The sequence below is a fragment of the Notamacropus eugenii genome, chromosome 5, assembly GCF_028372415.1.
Source record: "Notamacropus eugenii isolate mMacEug1 chromosome 5, mMacEug1.pri_v2, whole genome shotgun sequence".
NCBI lineage: Eukaryota > Metazoa > Chordata > Mammalia > Diprotodontia > Macropodidae > Notamacropus > Notamacropus eugenii.
The window spans coordinates 89150506-89176996 of record NC_092876.1 but is presented as its reverse complement, the minus strand read 5'-3'; the positions used below and the strand labels follow the sequence as shown (position 1 = coordinate 89176996).

The 26491-nt window shown below is 41.8% G+C and overlaps 1 protein-coding gene across 8 annotated transcripts in view; it reads right to left on the bottom strand.

Moving 5' to 3' along the window:
- Positions 1-18421, bottom strand: part of APBB1 (amyloid beta precursor protein binding family B member 1) — a 29786-nt gene extending 11365 nt beyond the window's left edge. The window contains exons 1-3 of one of the 8 annotated variants that reach the window (XM_072610138.1): positions 8859-9027; positions 6996-7059; positions 3005-3755 (exon numbers count right to left, since the gene is read on the bottom strand). In XM_072610138.1, coding sequence (XP_072466239.1) covers positions 3005-3737 — 733 coding nt within the window. In that variant the 5' untranslated portion in view covers positions 3738-3755; positions 6996-7059; positions 8859-9027. Of the gene's footprint in view, positions 1-173; positions 287-318; positions 396-3004; positions 3756-6995; positions 7060-8370; positions 8390-8854; positions 9137-18329 lie in introns of those variants that run through there. The other 7 variants (XM_072610139.1, XM_072610140.1, XM_072610143.1 and 4 more) reach the window with 7 other exon arrangements.
- Between the last annotated feature and the right edge of the window lie 8070 nt (positions 18422-26491).

Below are 26491 nucleotides of genomic sequence, written 5' to 3'. Positions count from 1 at the left end.
CCCCCTTCCTCACTGAGGAGCCCTGCAGAAACTACAGCTCCCAGCATGCAATAGAACATGGCCTAGAGGTCTCAGGGGACCCCCTGGCTCCCATTAACCATGGGAATTGCAGGGCCCCTCCTTCACCCATGAGCTAGGAGATACCCTCCCCATCACAATACTTCAAATCTTACCCTTGGGGCTGGCAGTGGAAAAGGGATATGAGCTCATGTGCATATGAGCATTGCCTGTCATGAAGGTTCAAACCAAGAGGAAAGGGGTGTCATTCATCCCTCCTCTGGCTAGGCTGCCCCAAAGGCACCCATCTCTCACACTCACCTGCCACAGCCCAGATGGGCTGCTGCGTTTCCCCAGCAACAGGAGCCCCAGGACCAACTGGGCACACCCAGACCAGTGACGCAAGCTCTGGTTGCTGGGGAAACCGGGAATCCTGGCAGGTACTGAGGCAAGACAGTCACTGCTGAGAGGCAAACATGGTCCCAGAGCTGAGCCAGGGCTCCAAGGCAACCACACAGTGTTGTGTGCCCAAGGAGGAAAGGAGGTGAGCAAAGCTTGGAGATTCACCAAACCTTATTCTCTCCTACAATACTAAGGATGGAGAGATGGAGTCTAGGGCTTAAGGATGGGGAACTAGGGCTCCTTTATTGTCAGTCCCCCTTAAGGCTATCACCTTAGGATGGGCACTCAGTTCTCCATAGACTTCTCTGTGCTCTTCACTATCTCCTGGGACAGACTTCTGCTTGGGGATGAGAGGGATATACCTGTACAATGGGCATGCAGACCTAGGTTGGAAACGGGATGGGAGCAAGAAGGAAGGGGAAAGCCAAGACCCTGAGTCACATTGCTAGGAAAGGAACAACTGTCTACTATCCCTAAGGAAGAGTAGTGAAGCCTGAAGGCTGCTCAAGAAGTCTTCTCCCATTCTTAAGTAGCAAGGAAGGATCATTGATCAGACCCACCCTCCCATTTATTCCCAATGTCTACTGATAGACCCCAAAAGGAATCCACTTTCCAATCCTTTTCTGGAACATGTATTATCAGTGGCCAGTGCTCTTTTTCAGGAAGATGAGTCTTAGCAATATGAAGGAAGCTGTCCTACACACACACAGACACACAGACACACACCACACACACACACACACACACATACATATACTCACACATACCATGTACACACATACTCACACACACACACACACACACATACATACCCACACACATTTCTGAGAGGAGGGCAGCAGGGCTACAATCTCTAGTATTTGGGACCATATCCATATCCCCCCATCTTCCCACTGACTTTTTGATTTCTAGGCTTCAGCTGAGTCCCCTTAACCATCTTCATCTTTGGAGCTGCCCACCTCTATCTTCTTCATTCCCATTCTCTCATTCTTGAACTACATCCCTCGACTGACACACTTTTGGCAAAGGCAAGAGGAGCATTTGTATGAATAAATAAGAAAATATTTTCTGTTGTGTTTTAAATTTCCTCCCTGACAATGTCTGACCTCCTGGACTGTGCTTTGCTTTGGCTGAAGCAAGAGAATGGGTCCATGTCTTTGGGGAACATGGCCAGCCATGTCCTTTAGGCTTTTTTTTTTTTTTTGGCTTTACTTCACAAAACTCCCCAATCAAGACCCTACAGTAAGGGATGTCTTCTGTCTTTCTTAAGAGTTCACCAGTATCTGATGCCCATCTTCTATCTCTGCAGCACTAGCCATCCTATTCCTGTTGTCTGAATTCTTTTTCTTCCATTTTTCCTTATATATGACAACTAGGTGGCACAGTGGATCAGTGGATAGAGCACTGAGCCTACAGTCAGTAAGATTTGAGTTGAAATCCAGCCTCAGACATTTTGTAGCTGTGTGATCCTAGACATGTCACTTAACTGCTTTTTACCTCAGTTTCCTCATCTGTAAAATGAGGATAATAACACCTGCCAGGGTTGTTGTGAGTATTAAGGGAGATAGTAATTACAAACACTTGGCACAGTGCCTGGCACATAGTAAGGGCTATATAAATGTTAGCTATTGTTACTACTACTATTATTATTAACCAGATTTTATGTGCTGTCGTCTTGGATGCAGTTCATGAGCCACTTTGTTCAAGAGGCCTTTCTTGACCAACATGGGCCACACTGAGCTCTACTGAACATTTATAGACACAACTATACAACTTAGCACTACTTTGTACTACTTTGTATAAAAGTAGACCACAGGTGACCCCCCCCCCCCAAGTATCTGAGAGTAGCTTATAGTTTTCTTTTCTTCTATCCCCCACAGTGCTAGCATATAGTGGGCTTCAAGGTAATTTATGATGATTGACTGGACTTCCCCCTAAAATATTAGCTCCTTGAGGGCAAGGATTACTTTGACCTTTCTTTATATCCTCAGAACTTAGCACTGTGCCTGGTTCATAAGCTTAATGCTTACTGACTGGCTGGCTGAGTGGTGGTCTGTATAATTCACATTGAAATACATTTCCTTGTACTCTCCCAACATTCAAACTTAGCTGCCACTTTTCTCCCTATTTCCAGAGTTTTGGCAGATCTCCTTCTAGGTATCCCCACTGGTTTGGCATCTCATCAACTTCAAGAGGTTAGTGTCTCCTGCAACTCTGGAGAAGATGTCACTGGGTACACCTTCTGAATCACTTATAAGAATAGTCAAAAATGATTCCTGGGTATCCCAATGCTTAGAATTCTCTATTCAAAGAAGTATCCATTTATCACTACCTTTTGTTTCCTGTCTCTCAGCCATTCTGAACTGACTATTCCTGATACTGACCTCAAAAGATTAGGGATATGTCCCCTCCATCCCAAGCTTCCCTTACTGTTTTTTCCTTCTTGAATTCATTTTATAGTCTTGGCCACCTTGGGTAATGAAGGAACCCAGCCCAAGGAGGAGCCTGGATGAGGCCCAAGAAGGTAGTGCTCATATCTGACTACCTCTCCTGCCACCTTGCTTAAATCCTTATTACCTTGCCCCTCCCCATGCCAAGCAAGTACCTGTTTCCTCTGGGGAGCCATAGGAGGGGCTGCCCTGTGACAGGGTGGCCCAGCTTGAGTCTTCATCACTGGCTGCACTGTTCCTCATGCCAAACAGGAGACTAGCACTCTTGCTGTGATCCCGAGGACCATCTGGTTGGGTCCGCTGAGCAGGGTTACCCTCACTGCCTTCCAGAGGCTCACAAGGCCCAGGGGGAGAGGACAAGTCCTCTTCTTCATCCTCATCCTCTTCTTCTTCCTCTTCTTCCTCCTCTTCCCCAGCTGCCTTCTCTTCTCCGTCTTCTTCCTCTTGGCTACAGGGCAGGGCCTGGGGCTCAGGTGGGCCAAGGTCAATAAGCAGGCCAGAACCTAAGTGCCCACAGTTGGCAGCATTTCGGGCAGAGATCTCTAATTCTGAATAGAGATGCAGCAAGCCTTTGGCACTGGAAGCCACAGTAGGTGCTGGTTCTCCACCCAGGGTCATGTTCCGGTTCTGGTCTTGGTGGGCCGTGGCTGCCCGTCGTAGCTGGTTCTGACCCTCCTTCACCCACTTGGCATTAGCTGGACCTGATTCAGCCCCACCACCCTCTCCCATGGCGCTGCGGAGGCCCTTGGGGGCTGCTGCCACACTTTGTAGCTTGGCGTTCAAGAGCTGGTTGTGGGCAGCCTGTAGGGGCAGTGCCAGGCTCAGCACTGGGCCCACACGGCTGTTGTCATTCACCACATCAGGCTGAGGGCTCAACGATGCAGACATGGCCCACGGTAGGTCCTCCTGGCAAGGAAATGGAGGACAGACCATCATTAACTGAGGGACAGTGAAGTAGTGTGGAAATAACATGGGCTTGAAGTCAGAAGACACCAGAGATTGAATCCTGGTTCTGATAACTTCATTAATAACAATAATAACAGAGACTGAACTTTAATATTGATTTACATAACATTTCCTAACAACAAGTAGTACAAGCATTCTGCCCTAAAATGGGCCTATAAAATGATAACATTATGCCCTAAAATGCCTCTCTAAAATTAGAGGAGAAAACTGATGCTCAGAGAGGCTAAAGAACTTCCTCAGCATCACAGATCTAATTTTAGACCCTATCTTGATCACAGCACATAGATGAAGAGCTGGAAGGGATCTCAGAGATCATTAAGTTCAACCCTCCTCCTCATTTTACAGATGAGGAAACAGAGCTCAAGAGGGTCACAAAGGAAGTAGGTCACAGAATGCGGATTTGAATCTAGGTCCTACAATTCCAAACCCAGCCCTTTATCCAACATACCATGCTCCCTCTTGCCTAACACCTAGGTCTAGCCTACTCTCAATTACATCATTTTGCCTCACATTAACTAGCTGAGTAACTGTGAGAGAAGCTGAGTTTCTCTCTTTGAGCTCCAACTTCTTTCTTTGAAATGAGCACAATACTTGAAGTGCTTACTTTACGGGTTTCTATGAAGAAAACACTGTAAAACTTAAAAGCATTCTAGAAATGGGCATGACAATGATGAGGATGATGAAGATAAAGCTCCTCCCTCACCTTTCTAGATAGGATACTGGGTTCTCTGGGACTCACCAGAGAGCTATAGTAGACTAAGGGTAGTGATTTGTCTACAGGATTCCAGTGAGGACAAAAGGAAAGAGAGCACCTATGAGGGTTGAGGGGAAGGCTATATTAGTCTTCAACCCCTTCCCTTAATCTCCTTGAAAGTCTAGTCTCCTTGCTCCAGGAGCCTTCACCTCCACCACCCAGCTGGCACAGAATCAGTGGATCCAACCCCTACACCTGCTGCTGTTCTCTCTGGAAGGGCTAGGCTCAGAGAACAACACAGTTATTTCCTTCTTAAGACACAGAGACTTCTCTGGAGAAATGCTCCCCCACCCCATTCCCTGCCCACAGTTGCAGGCAGCTGAGCACCCACACAATGACCTCTCTGTCAGAGCCTGGGTTACTCTAACAAAACCTTCACAATCAACCCTCGGCCCTTGTCCTGCCTGAACTCAATGTACAAAGAATGGTGCTAGGGGTGAAGTAGAGGCAACGAGGCATGAAAACTTTGATATACATTTTAGAGAACGTGGCAGATAGGTAATATGGCCCCATACCGCTATCCCTAGTACTGAGCAAGGCCCTGATCATTTCCACGCCTAATCCTTCCTGACCGTGGGGCTCAATACCATCTCTAGTTGTTGTTCAGTTGTTTTGGTCAAGTCCAACTTTTCATGACCCCTTAGGGTTTTCTTTGCAAAGATACTGGAGTGTTTTACCATTTCCTTCTCCAGTTCATTTTACAGATGAGGAAACTGAGGCAAACAGTTAAGTGACTTACCCAGGGTCATCCAGCTAGTAAGTGTCTAAGGCCAGATTTGAACTCCAGAAGATGAGTCATCCTGATTCCAAGCCCTATCTACCGAGCCACCAAGCTTCTCTTAGCCACCCAGCCTTCCCCTCAGTTCCCAGCCCTCCACTTCCTTTGACCTTCTCCTTCTCCTTATACTCTACACTAAACATTTCCTCTTCTCCTTGTGGACCTAAGAGCTTCTCCCCCTCATCCATTCCTAGCTTTTGCCAATCTATTAGTCTCTATGTGTCCATCTGACTCCCTAGCATCAACATCAGATACTTACCAATCACTTAACATGGGCAGGGTGCTGAACCTAGGTCTGGGGATGTACAAGGGGATTATACTTGGTTTCTTATTTCAAGGAGCAAGAACGTAAAGATTTATATCTTCTGACATATACATGAAATGCGGAATAGCAATACAGGGCACTATGTATCAGGAGTCAAATGATTTAAGAGGGTTGGGAAGGACTTTTAGAAGTCACCTGAACCATCTCTTAAAGAGAAGTGGTATAGAAATCAGAGGAGAAATCAGTGTGAGTGGGGGAAGTCAGGGCAGGTTCCACAGAAAAAGGTGGGACTAGATATGGGCATCCATCTACAGCATTCATGGCCATCAGGGACAAAATCCTCTGTATATTTCTTTCCAAGGAGGTCTATCATATGGTAATGGAAAGAGCTCTGGATGTGGAGTCAGAGGACCTAGGTCTGAATCCCAACTATGCCCTTTTTACCTATGTGACCTTGGAGAAATAACAACCTCTCTGGGTCTCATTTTTCTCACTGCAAAATGAGGTGGTCAAGTTAGATTACTGAGGCCCCTTAAAGTTTTAAATTCCATGATCCTAATATCTCTGCCCCCTCTTCTCTAACCCTACTACCACCAGCCTAATTCAAATCCTCACCAACTCTTACCTCGTACATAATTTTGCAAGCACCTCTTGCAAAAGTCTCTTTACTTTTGGTCCCTCCCTACCTCCAATCTTTCCTACAGAAGGGCTGACATTCTGATTACCCTAAAATGAGTACCTACTTTCATCATGTTACAATTTGGCTCAAGAATTTTTGGTAACTACCATAGACAAGAAAAAGTTCAAATTGCTTAACCTAGTATTCAAGGCCCTTCTATCATTTGTCTCTAGCCTACTCTTCTGCTGTAGGTTTTCTCTCCTGCCATTTAGTAAGATAATACCCCCCACCCCATCCCACTTCAACTGGGAGAGTCTCTTCACTCCCCTAGCCACCTCTCTACCTTTGGCGACTAGTACATTTCTCCCTAACCTAGAATGCCATTCTTACAACCTTCTTTTCTACTTACTAAATCCTATTTAGCCTTCAAGACCCAGTCCATGAAGCCATCTTCATCTAACCCCAATCTACCCTAAAAACCTGTCCCTTCTCTAAATATGGTTTATTCCATTCATTTGACACTTGGCATCAGAAGATTAAGGATCTAGGATAGTGATGCAAAGAATCTTGGAGACCATGTAGTTCAACTACTCCATTTTACAGACGAGAAACATGAGGCCTAGAGGAGTAAGCAGCATGTGTAGGGTCAAGGAGGTATTAGAGTCAGGATCTGAAATCAAGATTCCCAAGTCCAAATCCAGTGCCTTTCATTAGACTCTTTTCTTACATAGTTTCTCCAACAAAAGTATAGGAAGTATAGGTACCTTGGGGACAGGAACGTATTTCAACTTAATTCAATTCTCCAAATCCACAGCACTGATCTAGGGCCTGAGGAGATATAGATATCAGATAAAATGACTTTTTTACCCCTGATTTTCAATTTTAATAATAACTTAGAGATATTTCATTACTAGCATCCCTTGCATCAAGACAGCCTGCAATCTTCTTTCTACTTCTGTACAAAGCTTAGCACTTAGTAAGAGTTCATTAAATGCAGCTATTAATTAATAGCTATTAAAGCTTGAAACTGTCCTAAGAATTTCGGAACCCCCAATATGGTTGAATGTATCTGTGTTTATTTCTGTTCTCCGAAATGATAAGAAGACACACAGAAGGATTTAGAAGGAGCAGGAGTAAGAGTGACTTGGGTTACCTGGACTTGAAAGAATTATGAAGACATCTAGATACAAGGAAATTTATCCTCCCCACCCACCCCACCACTGCCCCCAAAGGCAGATAAACAAAGGGGAGTGAGGAATGAACTTGACAAAATGGCCCCTGGGAAGGGAATGATGGAGAAGAGGGGTCACTGAGTCCAGAAATGAAAAGGCTAAATCAACCGTTTATTTCCTAAACTTTAACAAGGTTCTATTAAAAAAAAGTAAGAAAGTTAAAAGGCTAGATTAATTAAGGATAGAGAACTAGTTTAGAGACAAGATACAAGGTAGGGTCAAGATAGTGATGAGCAAGTGTATCTGAATTAACTCTTCCTCATTCATTCATTCATTCATTCATTCATTCATTCAACTTATTAAGTGCCTTTTATGTGCAAGGTCCCATAGAGTACAAAGAGCAGGGCTGCTTAAAAATATCTTCTATGACTGAAATGAGATGACATCCCATTCTTCGGATCATGAAGAAGGGCATAGTGAAACTCCAAGTTTTCTGATGACATCAAACTCTCCTGACTATTGAAAAGCCAGGGATGCATAGACAGACGATCTCCATAGGTCTTACAGGTCTGAACAAGAGGGTAGCAGCTAAATTTTATGATGGGAAACATATTTAGGGTTATATCCAAAGTATATAAATTATGTGAAGGCCTCAGATCTATCTATCACAACCCAAGATGGATCCCTGAGGAGGCAGGCCCAATGTCCTGCTACAGCCCCAAAGGTCAACAAAATGTAGGCAGTATGTCCATAGGGCTAATTTCATGTATGTGCGCACACACACACACACGCACACACGCGCACACACCTCTCCCCCTGACCTCCTCCTCCCTCTCCCCTCCCCCCACCCCCCACTGGCCTGTGTTCAGGGTCTCCTTCTGAACTGTCCTCCATCCCCATCTCCCTGCCACCTTCCTCCTCATCTCCCTCCCCCTCCCCTTCCCCACCCCTCTCTCCCTTCCCATACCTCCCTCTTGGATCACCTTCCTCTTCGTCCACCACCCGCAGGCTCAGATTCAGGGTACAGGGGGTGGGGTGGGGGTGGGGTGGGTGCTGAGGGGCGGGCCGAGGAGAAGGCAGATTATTAAAGGGACAAAACGGAAGGGCGGAGGAGGGGGCGCTGGGCAGTTCGGGCCCCGCTGGAGGGGCAGCTCCCCAGGGAGGGGAGCGGGGGAAGGGAGCCTGGAAAGCAGGGGGCTGGGCACCCAGCGGGGCAGGCCGGGGGGATGGATGGATGGGCGAGGCTGTGGGTGGGGTGGAGAGTGGAGTAGGGGAACCAGAGGGCCGGGGAAGGGCACAGCAGGGGGGGCTGTCAGTCTAGGGACGAGGCGGGGGGCACTCGCAGCACTTGCAGCCTCGCGGATAATCGAGTCATTGAGATGGGGGGGGCGTGGGCCGGGGTGGGGGGGGCGCAGAGGGGGGATGGGGGGCGCCGAGGGGAAGGGGGGTACCTGCCTCGCGAGGGGCCCCGGGCTGCGGGTGCTCGGAAGGCTCGGGCTCAGGTTCGGGCTCGGGCTGCCGGGCGGTTCTAGGCAGAGGCGGCGGCGGGGCTGGAGATCGGCCGCTTCTCCATCACAACATCCCCCAGCGCAGGAGCGCGCGTGCCCGAAGCGGGACCGCGCCTAGACCCGCGGGGGCGCGCCGGGAGGGGGAGGGGGGCCGCGGCGCCATCTTGGGCCGTGCGCGAGCCTGTGAAGTGTGGCCCGCAGGGGCCTGGGCTCTGGGGGTGGGGCACGATCGAGGAAACTACCCCCTGGACGCCTTGGATCGTCCGGGCCCCCGCCCCCAGATCCCTGCCCCCTAACATTTGGCCTCCAGCTCCTTACACCTGTAATGCCACCCCCCCAGTCTAGACAGTCCATGCCCCCAATGGCCAGACCCTCACACCCCAACAACTGTGAGCCTATGCTCCCCGCCCCCAACATCCAGTTCTCCACATCCCATACTTAGGGTTCCGTACCCCCAACATCTGAATTCCAATCTCTGCATAGGGCTTCTGGCCTTGACCTTCAATCCCCAACATCAGGCCCCTCGCACAGGATCCTTTCTACTCATACATCCCAACACCGCTTGTGTGTACCCCGTTACTCTCCATTCTCTCATCCTGCGACGGAGGACCTCATCTCATCCCCCCGTTCCTCTCTCTCTCTCTCTCTCTCTCTCTCTCTCTCTCTCTCTCTCTCTCTCTCTCTCTCTCTCTCTCTCTCTCTCTCTCTCTCTCTCTCTCTCTGTCTGTCTTCTCTCTCTCTCTCTCGCCCCTAATCACCCTTTTTATCCCAACCCTGATGCCCTTCTTTCAGCTCTCTCCACATTCCTTACCTCCTATCACTCTGGAATCCATCGTGATTACTATTTGAGAATTCCTTCCCCCAAGCTCCCATCCTTCAACACCATGGTCTTCCAAACCCTATAAAACCCCAACGTCAGAATCACCCTTCCAATACCCAAGCTAGGAGATCCTCACACCTTTGAAGTCAGTGCCCCACAACCAAGGAAACATCTGGCTTCACTTAGGTCTTGCTGAACCACTTCAGCTCCTCGGGTTGAAAGATTCCTGGAGACCTTTACCTTTGACTACAATCCTCTCACTTTTCATTGACTTCTAAATCTCCTGGACATCTAAATAGTATCTAAATACAATCCACAGGAATTTCGGATCTTCCTGGTCTCTGGGCTGTCCTCCTGGGCTGAGAGATTGGAAGCATTAAATTCTCTAATAAACACTCCCTTACCACGATCTCCCAATGACCAATTTGATCACTGACTCCTCTTTTTTTTCCTTTTTCTTACAGTCACCATGACCAAGACTACAAAAGTACTTTTGAAAATAAACTTTCTTCATGAGAAAAAATTTTTTAAAAATAATACTGCATGGAAAAGTAATTACAAGTCTGTAACAACAAAATCTTCCCAGTCCAGACTAGGACTGCTTATAGCTCTTATACCAAGAACTAAAGTGCTTAAGCTCTTATACCAAACCCTAGGTTTTCCTTGCCACAAAACATATCCAAACCTTTTTTTTGGTACTCCACAGTGGATCAAGCTAACTCTCCCATTTTACATTCATTGTCTCTGTTTCCAGCAAATGTTCCCATAATAAAAACTATTCCTGATAAATTTGAACATTAAAAGAATGATTCACGGATGGCATTAACATGTGTCGACCTGAAAGTTTGGTTAAAAGAGGCAGACTAGGTGATATATAAATTCATATTGTTTATTCCCTTAAAGTTAGCAGATACATGCTTGCACAGAGGAAAAACATAAGTTCTGACTGTCTGATAAAAGAATGAACAGCCTTAAATACATTTCAGGACAATCACAAGTCAGGATGTTTGTGTCCCTCAGATTTATGGTCTCCATATGTGTTTAACTGTGCCACGAGAAATGAAGTTTCTTAGTTGAATAAGTTGTAAATACAAATTGACAAGACAATTGACAAAGTATTGCCAGTTGGAAATTATGATCCTAGGAATTCTGCGTTTCTCTTGTATAACATACATCCCTAGGATACCAAGATAAGAGAAGTCCTACTATTCTGGTTGTAGGCATCCTATCCTTAGTGGTTACAAACAGGAAGAATACTCCTTGTCAACCTTATTTGATCTTTGAAACTGCTGACACAGGAAAGGGCATTTTTAGAGCAAAGCAAAGTAGTCTGGTTGATTAGTTCAGGCTTTAGCCATTATTGGGGTTCAAATGATCTGAAATGATTATCATATGTAATATAATCATCAAGAAAAAGTTATACTGGACCCGCTTGATTGCCTGTTATAATAGAGCTGCTAAGACCAGGGAAGTGCCATTGACATGGCATACACATACACACACACACACACACACACACACACTCACAAACACACACGCATGCATATTTTGGCAATGAATTTTCTTAAGTCTCTCATGATATACAAGTATGGTGCTGTTCAATTGTTTTTCAGTCATGTCCAACTCTTCATGACCCCATTTGGAGTTTTCTTGGTGAAGACAGTGGAGTGGTTTTCCATTTCCTTGTCCAAAAAAGGATTACAAGTATACTTTTGTTGTTTTTTAAAGATGATTATTTTTATTGTTCTTGTTTCATTTTAAAATGATTTGACTAAACTTGAGAGAGCAGGTGTGGTATATATGTTACAGTAGATAGAAAGTCAGTGACAAAGACAGGAAAGCCTGTGTTGGAGTCTGCCTCTGATGTAATGCTAGCTATGTGACTAGGCAAATCTCTCTGTTCTATGCAATTCTACAAAGATTAGAAAGATTAGAAAGTTGACGAGCTTGGTGAGAGTTCCTCTACACTATATTTTTTGGTATATATGTGTGGAGAGACCTCATATGTAGTAACATGTGATAACTGAGGGGTGACTCAGAGGGAGGTAGAGTAGCTTCTCTAGCTCTACTCACCCCACTCTTCACTAAGGGAGACTGGTTTCTGCCAAGGAAGCAGGAAGTTAGGGACAAAAGATTGGTCACTCTGGGCTCCTTAACCCAATATGGCTAACCTTTAATAAACTTTGTTTTACTTTGGCTAGAAAAAACAAACAAAAAAAAGCTTGGTCACTCTGCTCTCCACAGAAAGAAGGGACAACAGACAAGAATTATATCTATTTTCTCTTTTAAATATTATAAGTTTAGGAGATGTAAGTTTTCAGTTCAATCTAATTTCCCATTGACATTGGGGGGAAGTGGAACCTCAAGCTTTATCAAAGATGACTGTGAGAGAGACAACACACAGAGAGAGATAGAGACAGACAGAGACAGAGACAGAGAAATAGAGGGGCTTCAGGACAGAGCTTTGTGATACACCCATGCATAGATCAATGGGACGTGATGATTCTTGTGAAAGAAAATTTAGGCTCAAGCCTTCCAGAAATAGTTTTATTTAATTTAGCATTAATCTAATAATATTCAAGCATTTCTAACTTGGAAAGAGATGTCCAAACTGGTATTTCCTCATGCCCTCCAACATGCCCCAAGATCACATAAAAAATCTTGAGCAAGAAAAATATACATGTAAAAATATAGTTTAATATTCAAGAATTGTAAAGTAATCAAGTTGACATTCCCTTCCCTCCTGGACCACTCCCTTCTCTCTGATTTAAATAAAAGAATTTTTTCTATTCCAAGATAGCTTAATCCTTTCAAAATGGAGAAAGTCAAGTCTAGAGCCCACTTCAGGTGGGTAGGGAGGCAGTAACTAAAACCACAAGATTTAAGTAACTTAATCCATTTGCCTTTTTGTCTTTGACTTGTCACCCCCCTTTCCAAGGGGTATTTCCCAGGAATCTGAAAAGGACTTTAGGGGAAAATATTTCTTAATATTTTTAGTTTTACTAAACAGGAGGCTTTTAATAGGCTTCCATATCCCACAAAAGTGAGATAAGAGGTTTGGTCCACCAGATAGGAAGATAACCAAAGAGAAAAAGATAACATGAAAACTCCATAAGAGAGGAGAAAGAGGAAGTGAACAGCAATGCCAGACTGCAGAGAGATCTAGAAGAATGAGAACTAACAAAAGACTAATGAGTTGAGCAATAAAAAGGTCATTGAAGATCTTATAGAAAGACTGTCAGATAAATGGTAAGGATGGTAGCCAGTCTGTAAGAAGCTGAGAAGGAGGTGGGGATGAAGAAGTCTATGAAGAAATATGAAGAATGAGTGAAGAAAACTTTTTCCAATTGGATATAAGAGGAAGGAAAACATAGGAAGATAAGTTGACGGGATGATAAAGTCAAAGGTTGTTTTTTTCCCTAACAAAAGGAGAATTCTGGAAACATTTGAAGAAAACAGGGAAGAAGCCACTGGAAAAGGAGAGGTTAAAAGTTAAGGAGAGGAGATAATTGAAGGGATAAGCTCCCTGAGAATGGGTTAGACTTTGGGATCAAAGACAAATGAAGGGGTTGGAATTGGCAAGGAAAAGGACTACTTTATTCTCAGACTGGGGCAAAGGAAGAGGGTGGAGAATACTTCTGGAGTGACATGAGGTTGCATGTGTCATCTGATCTACTATCTATTTCCTTCTAGTACCAGAGAGTTTTGATGAGGATCACTTTATAATGTTTTGAACACTAGAAGTATATGTTCTCCATCAATTTTTCTTTAAAATGTCTTCACTGGATCCATGTGGGTACTCTCTCCAGCAATAAAGCTAGTAACCCATGTTGACTTTCTCATCCTGACCATATTCTCCCACAGATCTTCCCTTGAGAAATCAGTCTGTGCAGGGCCTGCCTGTTGGTATTTTAATATTTCTTGGGTACTGAATAAATGCTGGTTGATTAAATGTACAGTCCAGCACTCAGGTTAGAGATTCTTGAAGGGACCTAAGAGACCATTTAATCTAACCTGTTCATTTTCCAGTCAAGGGAACTCAAGTCTATGAAAGTTAAATGACTTACAGGGAGTAAGTGATAGAAGTAATATTTGAATTCAGAACTTCTGAAGCACCAAATTCAGAGTGCTTTCTACTATACTATGCTACCTCTATAAACAGCCCACCTCCTTTTAAATAATACATTTCCCAAATGATATCCTACATATGGTATAATATAGTACATAGAGAGCTGAATTTGGAGCCCTGAAGAATGAGATTTAAACTCTCCTCTGACATGCACTAGTTTTTACCCCCAAGAAAGCCATTAAGCCTTTCAATACTGTAGGCAGCTCTCTAAGACTTTCAAGAGAAGTGCCAACCTAAACTGGGAGGGGTAGTTTCCTTATCTGGAAGTTTCCTACGCCATTGAAATTAGTCTCTATTGCTATCCTTTCTGTATGCCACTTCCTACATATACCATCAATAGTAATATACCATAGCCTATTAGTTTATTATATCTCTCCATTGTCCGTTAGATCACCCATAATTTAGATTCATCAGAGACTGTGGAATTCTAAGCTTCAAAGCCATTTAGCATTAATTAGGAATTTTTCTTAATGGGCCTATAAACTATACTGGTATATGGAACTCTCCATGAGAAACTTCCCATACAATGTGATTAGCACATACTCTGAAACTTTTAGTCTTAGAGTGTTACCTAGGGACAGTGAGAAGCTAAGTTATTAGTCACATAGTCTGCATGTATGAGAAGCAGGACTGAATGCTAGATCTCTCTATCTACTTGCCACATTTCCTCTGCCTAGAGAGTTAGTGCTAAAAGAATAAAAAAGGAGGGGGGACAGTCCTTAGGATCATAGGATCATTAAATTAGAACTGAAAGAGATCTCAAGAAGTCATCTAGTCCAACCCTCCCATTTTCTAAATGAGAAAATTGAGACCTAGAAGGGTTAAGGAATTCACTGAAGGTCACACAGGTATAAGCATTAAGAGGCTCTGACTACAGAGTAAATGTCTTTTCTGTTGTGTCAAGGATCAACTTGGGATCACTGAACCTATTATTCTATTTCCCAAATATAATCCAGCCTGCTCTCTTTCTCCATTCAATTCTGGACTGACTTCATTCATCTACAATGTCTGTAAATGACATAGGCACTTATGGAGCACCTCAAAGGACTTTTCATTCAATTACGCTTCATAATCTGGAGAACATGCATTCTTCAATATCTACTTCCCTCTTATCTCTGTCTCACAGAATTTCTTTCTTCCTTTAAGATGCAGATTAGGCACGTCTTCTAAATATAGTCTTTCCTGATCCCCCAACTCCTAGTGTCCTTTCTCCCAAACTACGTATTTAACTTGTGTGTGTGTGTGTGTGTACATGTGTATGTATTTAAATATTTGTTGGTTGATTCATTCATTCATTAATTCATTTAGTTTTCATTTTGCCTATATAGATTCTCATGTGCCACCTCTTCTAAGAAGCCTTCCCTTGACCCCCCCAAAATATAAATATTTCTCTTCAAATCCTCTCTCTCTGACCTCCCTGGTTTCCAGCTACATTACTCTGGGTTTTTAGTTTTACTCTTCCTGGCCAAGTCTCAAGTCATACCTCCCTTGAATGTTAGTCACTCGCTGCTAGCCAAACCTTTGGTGGCTCTGTTCCTAGTCTCCAGTCACTGACTGCGTCTTGGCCTGATCTCAAGTTAATCCACTCTTTTTCTACCCAGCCTTTTATATCTTCCATTAAAAATGGGGCTTGCTAAAAGCCACTCAGCTTGCACACAGGCTTCTGGGAGATATGGTTCCCAAAAATAAAGCAAGGCATCTGTCCCATGGGTTGAACCCTCTACATTCTTTTCCCCTCAAAAAATCGCACTAGATACATGGATACATCTGAGTATATAGCATAAGTATTAATTAATTGGTAAATAACACAGTCACAGGTAATCATCCCAAATATACAGGCTATATGTGGGTACATAGTATGAAACATACATTTTAGAATTATATAGGATGGTCTAGTCATATAATTTACATGCAGAAATACAACATATAGAACTACATGTGGCATAGAGTATCAAACATTAAGACTACATACAGATTGCATGTAACATACGCTTCATCATCAGTCATCTTCTGAATACAGTAAACCAAAGATGGAAGTTCCTGGTAAAAGTGTGGACAGGACAATGCCTGACACACGGTAACTGTTTAAGAAATGCTAGTTGACTGTTGGGGAAGGGGATGCCTTGGAATCATGAACAACTGAGGATGGTATTGCTTTTGCCAGTCATTCTCTCGTATTCGCTCATAGTCTCTCTTGGTCTCTTACCAGGAAAGCTTTAAATAATCATCAGCTCCTGGACAGCAGTAAATAAATTTAATAGTAATTTCTGAACAGTCCCATCACAGTTACATCTTTTGGGAAACTGGCATGATTGACAATATCAAGCAGTTTCTATAATGCTGCTACAGCTCCTTTGTCACATATTGAGTTTTCCCTGAGATTCCTCCCAAGTAACTACATATTGCATGTGTAAAGCCGCATCATTTGTATTATCATCACAGTTAAGGAGGAATTCCTTGAACCAACAGTCTCCATTCAAGGTCCAGAGCTATTATCATACATCACTTTTCCAATAAACCAATTAGCCAATTATTTAACCCAGTGTCCTGATAGGAAAGGCACATTATACAATTATTTCCATGTTTATATTCATTGGCATATTGTCTTCCTAGATCTTCTTATTTCACTCTACATCAATTGATATTTTCTAATGCTTTTCTGAATTTTTCATATTATTATTATTTCTTTTAGCTTAGTATTCCATGACATTTATGTACCACAATATGTTTAGCCATTCCTTAATTTATGGCCATCCGTTTTGTTCTAGTCCTTTGCTATCACCAAAAAAAAAAAAAAAGAAATGTTGCTCTGAATATTTCGGTTTATGTGGTACTTTCTTTCAATACTTGACCTCCTTAGGGTTTATGCCTAGCAGAGGATCTCTGGGTCAAAGGACATTCTAGTCACTTTTTGTTCCCTTGCATAATTGCCCCTAGTTAGAGCAGCTAGATGGTGCAGTGGATAGAGCACTGGACCTGGAGTTAGGAAGACCTAAGTTCAGGAAGCCCCAGACACTTAACTAACTGTGTGGCCCTGGGCAAGTCACTTAACCTCTGTTGGCCTTAGTTTCCTTATTTGTAAAATGGAGATAATAATATTGTGAGATAATAATAATAATATGGAGATAATAATATCTCAAATGAGATAATTGTAAAGCACTTAGCACAGTACCTGGCATATAGTAAATGCTATAGAAATGTTAGCTATTTATCATCATCATCATCATCATTATTTTTATTTCCCAAATGCTTTCCGGAGTGGTTGAACCAATTCACAGCTCCAACAGTATATCAATGTACTTGTCTTTCCTTCATCCTTCTAACATTGGACATTCACATTTTTTTTTATCATATTGGCAAATTTGCTCATTGTAAATCCAGCAACTCTGGATAGAGCCTCAGTTGTTTTGATTTATTTGCATTTTAATTATGACTGGTGATTCAGAGCAATCTATTATATGGTTGCTGATATTTTGCAGTTCTCCTGAAAATTGTTCAAATTCTTTGATTATATAGCCATTGAGGAATGACTCTTAACCTTATGTATTAGTCTGTATATATTCTGTGTGTGTGAATATATATAGAGAGACATATATATATGCATATGCATTGCAGACCTTTGTCAGATATTTGATGCAAAGATTTTTCCTCAGTTGACAGTCTCCATCTTTATCCTAGTTGTACTGATTTTGCTCATAAAAAACTATTCAACTTCATATAATCAAAAGTATCGATTTGATCTTTTTATTTAATTAAGAGCTGTTCCCCAGTTATAGCTATAAAAGGTATCTGATCTCATTCTCTTCTTTTTTGCATGTGTTGCAATCTTTAATATTCATGTCACATATCCATTTTGAGCTTATTATAGTATATGGTGTAATGCATTGGTCTAAACCTAATTTCTTCCAACAATAACAATTCAATGATATCCCTCCAGCAAATAGCAACTTCAATATGGCAATATAATTATTTTAAATCAATGGTTTGGCTTAGAAAAGTCACATCAAAAAAACGTTGCTGTCTGTTCACAGCATGGTAGGAAGGGAGGAAGAGAATTACAAAAAGAAAAATCTTTAATTTATCCTTATAATGCTACAGCATCCCAAACCCATAGGAGATCATCTCGCATATATTCAAATCCCTGGGATCTTTTTCTATAGTGTGGCCCCTTCTCCACTTCCTTCCACCCATTCCCCAGGCCTATGATATGCTTTCTCTAATCATTACAAGCCTTGTTAAGGTTATAGTCTATTTAATCCTAAAACTAAAAAAGCCCCACTGATGTTTGTTTGTTTTGTTTTTTTAACTAAATCAAATCTTACGACTGCAAATTCAAAGTCAAAGCACTTAATGAAATAGCGATAATGTGGAATTAAATCAGATATTAAACTCCCCAGCAGTCATTGCTAAATGGCTGTGATCCCCATTCTTCCACAAGTATTACTTAAGGGATCAATAATCATACTCACAATTAACCCTCCAGTCTCCTCAGCACAGTTGGAGGGTGATACTGCCTGAAAGTCAGTATTGACGAGTACAATCAGGTCACCCCACAAGCATACTTCTCATTAGAGTACTTGACTCTCTCTTAGTCCCTTAGTGGCTTCCATTCTTGCCACTGTGTCAGGTCTCACTGATCCACATTTCTGGTTGGTCGTTCTTGTCTTGGTTTCCAGTTGCTTCATCCATAAGATTCCTATTAACTGTTTAAAACCAGACTTACTAGAGCTGCTCATCTAGCACACAGGCTTTCAGGGAATGTAATTCCCCAAATTAAGATATGATTCCTATTTCCTGGGCTCACCTCTTTGCAGCATTATCATAATACTTATCTTTATCCATTTCCTATTTTTCATTATCAATAGCTTGTTTGAATAGGAACTATTGTAATGAATAATTTGTACTGTTGTAATTATAATGAAAGCTAAAATTTATATAGCACTTTAAGGTTTGCAAAGTACTTTACAAACATTATTTCATTTTATCCTCACAAAACTTTGAGAAGTGAAGATATTATCCCTATTTTACAGATGAAAAGCCTGAGGTTAACAGAGATTTAAGTGACTACTTGCCCAAGGTCACATAGCTAGTAAGTAGTTAAAGCCAAATTTGAATTCAGGTATTGCTGACTCCAAGTCCAGTACTGTATCTACTTATGCTATCTAGCTACCTCTTATCCATGTAATACTTTCTATAAGTCTTCATTTTATCATTTGTTGAGTGATGGTGATTCCTTTTATTTGTGTGTCAGATGGGATATGATGGTTCTCTTCCAACATTCACATGGAGGAGGGATTGAACTTCCTGTCTGGCCCCAGAGGTTAGAACCAGAAGCAATGGGCTGAAGTTAAGAAGAAGCCACTTTAGGTCTGATACCAAGAAAACTTCCTACCAGTTAGAGCTGACCCAAAGTGGAGTGGGCTGTCTAGAAAGGCAGTGAATTCTCATTCCTGGGGAGGTCTTTATACAGAGATTGGAAGACAACATATTGAGTATGTTATAATAAGGTATTCTTTTGGTATGTGGATTAGACTAGGTTACCTCTCAAATTCTGTTCAGGCCCTCATTATCTCTAGACTGGTCTACTGTGGTAGTTTCCTAACTGGTTTTCCACTCACTCTTCTCTCTAACATAACCTTCACAAAAGTGCTAAAATAATCTTCCTATTCCTTTTCTTTTTAGCTTTTGAGTTCCTGGCCTCCCCCCCACCCCCCACCATAGCCTATACTATACAGTACAACCACCTTAACCTGATGTTCAAGTTTCTCTGCAGTGTAACTCCAACCTGCTTTTCCAGGTCTTATGTCATACTACTCCAATTCACATAACCTGTGGTACAGCCCAACTGGAGTACTTTCTTTCTCTCTCTCTTTCTCTCTCTCTCTCTCTCTCTCTCTCTCTCTCTCTCTCTCTCTCTCTCTCCCTCCCTCCTCTCTCCCATCTCAGTGTTTTTTCCTGGAAGGGACTGTTTCCCCAGCTCCGTCTATTAAAGTCAACCCCTTTCTTTGAGTCTCAATTCATGAAATCTCCTTCATGAAACATTCTTTGATTCTCACTCCCACGCCAGAATATACAATAATCTCTCTCTCTCCTTAAGTTTCTCATAATACTTTGCCTGGATAGCTTTTTTACACATATCACTTTATCTCTGTTATCACTAAGTTATATGTACATTTATCCTTCACCCCACTACATCTGTAAGGTCCTTCAGAGTAGGGTCTATAGAATGGAAACAGCCCTGACTTTGGAGACAGAGGACTTTTCAAATCCTGTCTGCCTTTCAAATCTGTGTGACTTAGGGTAAATGACTTAAATTCTCTGGGCCTCAGTCCTATAAAATGAAGGGGCTGGACAAGATGCCTCTGAAGTCTCTTCCAACTCTTCATCTATGATCCTATGAAAGAAGAGAAGAGTAAAGAAAGGGGAGGGGAATAAACATTTATTAATTGCCTACTATGTGCCAGGCGATATGCTAAGCACTGTCCAGATACTGTCACTGAAAGGGTCTTTGTCACAGCTATCTTTGTATCCCCAGCATCAAACATATATTAGGTGCTTAAAACAATGTTTGTTAATTTTAATGGAATGAAATTGAGAGTACTAGAGTTAAGTTGGCACTTAGATAAGTGACAGAGTGCCAAGAACCTAGACTCCTCAGGGACTGGTGAATTTTTTAATGGTCTGGAGGAGGGAGTGCACAGCAAGTTATGTGGATACCAGGCATGAAAAATTTTTTTTTTACATATGAAGTAATGCAAAGCATATTTCTACATTAATCATGTTGCAAAAGAAAACACATGTGCACATGCATGCGTACACACACAAGAATAAATTGAAAAAAGTATGCTTGAATCTGCACTCAGAGTTTATTAGTTCTCTTTCTGGAGGTGGATAGCATTTTTCCTCATGGATCCTTTGGATTGTCTTGGATCAGTCTTGATCAGAGTAGCTAAGTCTTTGACAGTTGATCACCATTATAATATTGTTATTACTGTATACAATGTTCTCCTGATTCTGCTCACTTCACTCTGCCTCAGTTCGTATAAATCTTCACAGGTTTTTCTGAAACCATTCCCATGGGCATTTCTTATAGCACAAGAGTAGTTTCACCCCAATCAATTAACCACAGTCTGTTCAGTCATTTCCCAACTGATGGGCATCCCTTCAATCTCCAGTCCTTTGCCACCACAAAAAGAGCTGCCCTAAATATTTTTGTACAAATAAGTCCTTTTCCCTTTCAGGCAAGAAGAATTTTTTTTAACACAATTGCAATGAACATTCTTAGTTCTCTAGCCAGAGCTGAGCAGGTTAGGAAAGAGGATGAGACTTGTATCTGGTCCTCCTTCCACTATCCTCTGTCCTTCACTACTAGGAAAGAAGGGTGCTAATATGACTGTTACTATGGAGTCTATAGAGGGAACAAGACTATGTTCAGGTATGGAAAGGAGAGCCAAGGAAAGGCAAATAGGAAAGTGAAATAGGAAAGTGTCTTCTGGGGATGATTTTTTTGAGGGAGAAATCTTTTTCAAAAGCAAGTTTGAGGGTGATTGAAGTTAAAAGAATACTGGACATTAGATATAAGGGCCTTCTACAGCGGTGTGGCCATGGAGAAATCTTTTCCACTGTTTAGGCCTCAGTTTCACTATCTATAAAATGTGGGCTTAACTGCTCTCTTATATCCTTGCCAGCTCTGATATTCTATGGTTCTGTGTTATATTGTCAAGAATTTTGGAAAGCTGCATCTCATCTCAACCTTCCTGTTTCTGTTAAGGGTGCCATCATTCTTCCAGTCATCCAAATTCATAATTTTAGAGTCATCCTCAACTCCCCAGTCTCCTCCACACTTTTTCTACCAGTTTCCAAGGCTTGTGGATTCTATAGGTACACCAGTATTTGTATTCACTTGCCTTCTCTGTTCATATAGCCACCATTCCAGTTCAGGCCTTCATCACCTCTCACTTAGACTATTACAACATTGGTCTTCCATCCAGAAGTCTCTCCCCTCTCCAGTGCATTCTCCATACAGCTGCCAAAGTGATTTTCTTAAAGCACAAGACTGAGCAAGTCACTATACTACTCAATGAACTCTGTTGTACTTAGTACAGTACTTGGCACATTTTAGGTAATTTATAGATATATCTTTATCTCTCTCTCTCTCTCTCTCCCTTTCCCTCGCTTCCTTTATTGCCCTTAGGATAAAACAAAAACTCCTTTGTCATTTAAAGTCTTTCTTAACCTGACTCCAACTTATCTTTCAAGTTTCATCACATATTACTTTCCTCCACGCAATCTATGATCCAGCCAAACTGGCCTCTCTGCTGTTCTTCACACTTGACATTCCCTATCCCATTTCCTTGTCTTTGCATAGATTGGCTTATTCCTTCCTCACTTCCACTTCTTAGAATTTCTATTTTCCTTCAAATTTATGCCCAAATACCAGCTTCTACATTAGGCTTTTCCTGTTTCTTCTAGCTACTGGAGCTTTCCCCAACCTCCTCCCAAAATAACCTTTAATTAATTTTGCATTTGTTTTATTTATACTTATGTGGCTTCATGTCTCTCCCACCCTGCCCCTGCCCAATAGAATGTAAGCTCCTTATTTCATTTTTGTTTTTTTGTCCCCAACTCCCAGCGCTATTTACTTGGCACATAGTAGATGCTTAATAAATGCTGATTGGTTGGTTGACAAGTCAAGTCAATAAGTATTTATTAACCTCTTATTATGTTCCAGGTACTGTTCTACAAACATACACACAAACAAAAGCAGTTCCTGTCCTCAAAAAGTTTACATTCTAATGGGGAAGACAGAATCTAAAAAGAAGCTGCAAAGGGAATGGAGAAAGAAAGGACTCAGGTCTCCCTAACTCCAGATAGATCAGGAAGCTAGATGGCTCAGGGGATAGAGCACTAGGCATGGAATTAGAAAAACTTGAGTTCAAATCTGGGCTCAGATACTTATTAGCTATGTGACCCTAGGCAAGTCACTTAATTTCTCTTTGCCTTAATCCACGGGAAAGAAATGGCAAACCACTTCATTATCTCTGCCAAGAAAACATCATGGACAGTAATAGTCCACAGGATCATGGAGAGTTGGATACAACTGAAAAACAGCTTCTGAATTGTATGCTATCTACTATATCACATAGCTTGCCCCTAGGAAAGAAGTGACGAGCAAAATCAGTTTCTCAGGCTCTCTCTTTGACCCAAAAGTCAGAGTACTGACCAGATCGGACCACATTGCACAGATGGCACCTAATAACTGTTCAGATGTTGATTTTATTATTGATTCACCTTTCTCTCATTTTTACCACAACCATAATAACTGGAACCTAATTCTGGCCTCTGATCTTCTTTTCCCTTTTCTCCCCTGCAGACTGAGGAGGTCATTTGGCAGGATGAAAAGAGGGTCAGACAGAATCTAAAGCCATAGACTCAGAGACTGGTGTTGTCATTTATGAGCTATGTCACTGGGGACACATTGGATCTGAGTTTAAATCTCACCTCTGATTTTGACTAGTGATGTGGCCGTAAGTAAGTCGCTCCACTACTTTACAGAACTAGAAAAAAATTAATAATGAAATCTATACAAAGACAAAAAGGGTCAAGAATCTTAAGGGAAATAATGGGAGCCGGGGGAGTGAGAAGGAAAGGGATCTAACAGTTCCAAACCTCAAATTGTAGTGCAAATCATTACTACAAAAGCAGTAATTATTCAGACAATTTGGTACTGGTTAAAAAATAGAAAGACCTATGAGTCCAACAGGTGAGGGACACAACCCACAAATGCAAAATGAACCTGCTGGTTTAGTGTTTGCTATATACAAAGACCCTGCCTACTGGGATAAGAAGTCCCTGTTTGGTAATAAATACCTCCAGGAAAATTGGACAGCAATATGGAAGACATTAGATTTAGACCAAAATCTCACACCTTAAATTCCAAATGGATATGTAACCTAGGTATGAAAGGTCACAAAATAAACAAATTAGAGAAATAAAGGAAAAAACGCCTGCCAAATCCATGGATAGAAGAAAGTTCAAGTCCAAAAAAAGATAGAATCATAGAAGATAAAATAAATAATTCTGATTACGTAAAATTTAAAAGTTTTTGCACAAATCCAATAAAGCTAAGATTAAAAGGGGAGAGAGAACAAGGGAAGGGAATAAAAATTTATTGAGATCTACTATGTGCCAGGCACTATGTTTCACACATATCTCATTTGATCCTAACATCAATCCTAGGAGGAAAGTGCTATTCTGATTCCCATTTTGCACTTGAGGAAAATGAGACAGAGGTTAAGTGACTTGCCCAGGACATCACAGCCAGTAAGTACGTAAGGCTGAATTTTAACTCAGGTCTTCCTGACTGCAGGCCCAGCACTCTATCCACTATACCATCTAGCTGCTTCCAAAAAAATCATTACTTAGGAGGGAAAATCTTTGGGACTTGATTGAGTTCTCTGAGGATTTATTTGAGGGTCTTTGGTGACTAGTCATTACATGGTATCATTGGTTATTTGGTTGCAACTACAAGAATGGCGCAGAATAAGAAAATCTTGCATTTGAGATCATGTCTTGACAAGGTGAAGTCCTCTATCAAAAACCCCTAATGAAATGCTTTCTTTGATATTAAGAAATGCAAGTGAGAATCTGAATTTATATTAGCTTAAGAAATCTACAGCTTTTTGTCCACCCCTATGTTTGTTGTTATGTCCTTCTGTGTGCTTTCAAGCATGTGCTTAAGCAGAGAGCCTAGCAGGATGGAGGTTGAAAACCTAGTTGACCAGGTAGGGAGGGGTAGGGAGGACAACGTTGCCAGTAAGCGTTTGTGTCTTTTTTGTCATATTACCTATGTTTAAAGTCAAACTAGCTTTTTCCTGAAGCCAACATCACACACCTTTGAATGTTTCCTGTTTGTTTGTCACTATCTCACAGCTGCCAGTATGTTTGTGTGTTTTTCTGTGCCTGTGTTTGTGTTTCTCTCAGAGTCTTTGTATGCAATTGTGTATACAAAGCCTAGAAGGAAAAACTTTGCTGGCAAATCTATTTCTCTGTGTCTTGTTAACCATTCTGGATAGCTTACTGAGTTTTCAAAAAGATCCTGCCTTTTCCTTTACTTTCCTGAACTGTGGCCAGGTTGGGATGTAAGGGTTGGATTAACATTCTTTAGAATTTGTTTTAATCTTATTAAGAGACAAGCAAGCTTGTAAGAAGTTTTAGAAAATCTAATTGAATACTTGGGAGTTTTACAAATTAAAGTGAAGTAGGAATCAATTTAGTAATAACTTTTGAATTGGTGTGTGTTTTGAACTTGGAAATTTTGCTGTAAATTATGCTACCCATTTTTATAATGGAGTATATATTTGAATGTTAAGAATTATCTTGCTTCTTACCATTACAAGAGAAACTTGTTTAATTTGAAAATGCTTTGTTTTACTTCTGGGGATAATATACTAGAATCCGTTATTTGAATAGATCAAGTTTTTGTAAGCTGTTAAAGTTTTTATAATTGCTAAGAACCTCTTAATTGGCTTTTGGTGGCTCCATCTTGTAAGGAATACCTAAATTGTAACAAATCAAGAGAAAAAATTATAGTGTGGGAGGTGGAGCCAAAATGGTAGAGTAAAAGCAGGGACTCACCTGAACTCTCCTCCAAACCCCTTGAATACCTTTTAAAAGATGCCTCTAAAAAAATTCTAGAGCAGCAGAATCCACAAAAAGATGGAGTAAAACAAATTCTCAGACTAAAACAACTTGGAAAGGATTGCAGGAAAGGACTGTTTCATCTGGGTGACAGTGGAGGACAGTTTAGCGAAGGCCACCAGCACAGACTGGGTCCCAGCAAACCTGGAGCAGGCCTCAGCATGACCGAGTCACTGGCCACAGTGACGGTTTCCAGTTCTCTCAGCTCACAAATGCCAAGGACAACTTGTTAGGTTGAGAGGAAAGGTCTGTCAGACCTGGGTTAGAGTGGAAGGCAGTCCCCTTCAGGCTGTGCCAACACAGCCCTGGCCCCAGCAAACTAGGAGCAGACCTTGGAAATGAAAGAATCAGCAGCAGCAGCAGCTACTTCCAGAGCTCTCAGCCCACAGATAGTAAAAGGGTCAACCAAGTGGTCAGAAGGAGATCACAGGGGTCTTTTTACTTGCACTGAGGCAGGACTTTGTTGCTTTTCCCATACTGTGATCCAAGTTCCAGTCCTAGGTGGCAGTCCCAGGGTGGGAGGAGGACTAGCATAGCACAGTTTCAGGCCATTTTGGAGCAGGGACCTTCTTCATAGTTGCAGGACAGAAAAGAGAGATTATGGTCGCTGATAGACCAGAGCACAGGTCAGGAGACTAGTAAATACCTCTCCTCAGATCATACCACCTTGGAAGAATTGAAAATTTACAGGTCTCCAGAAGTATTTCTGAAAACAGTTAAACAAAACCCCTGAAGCTTGGGACAATGTGCCCTCCACCTTGGAAGCAGAACCTTATTTTATCTATCTGTCTATCTATCTATCTGTCTGTCTATCTACCTATCTGTTTATCTATCTATCTGTCTATTTATCTGTCTGTCTGTCTGTCTGTTCGCTCATTCATTTGTTTATTTATTTATTTTTATTTACAACATTCAGTTGCACAAGCTTTGA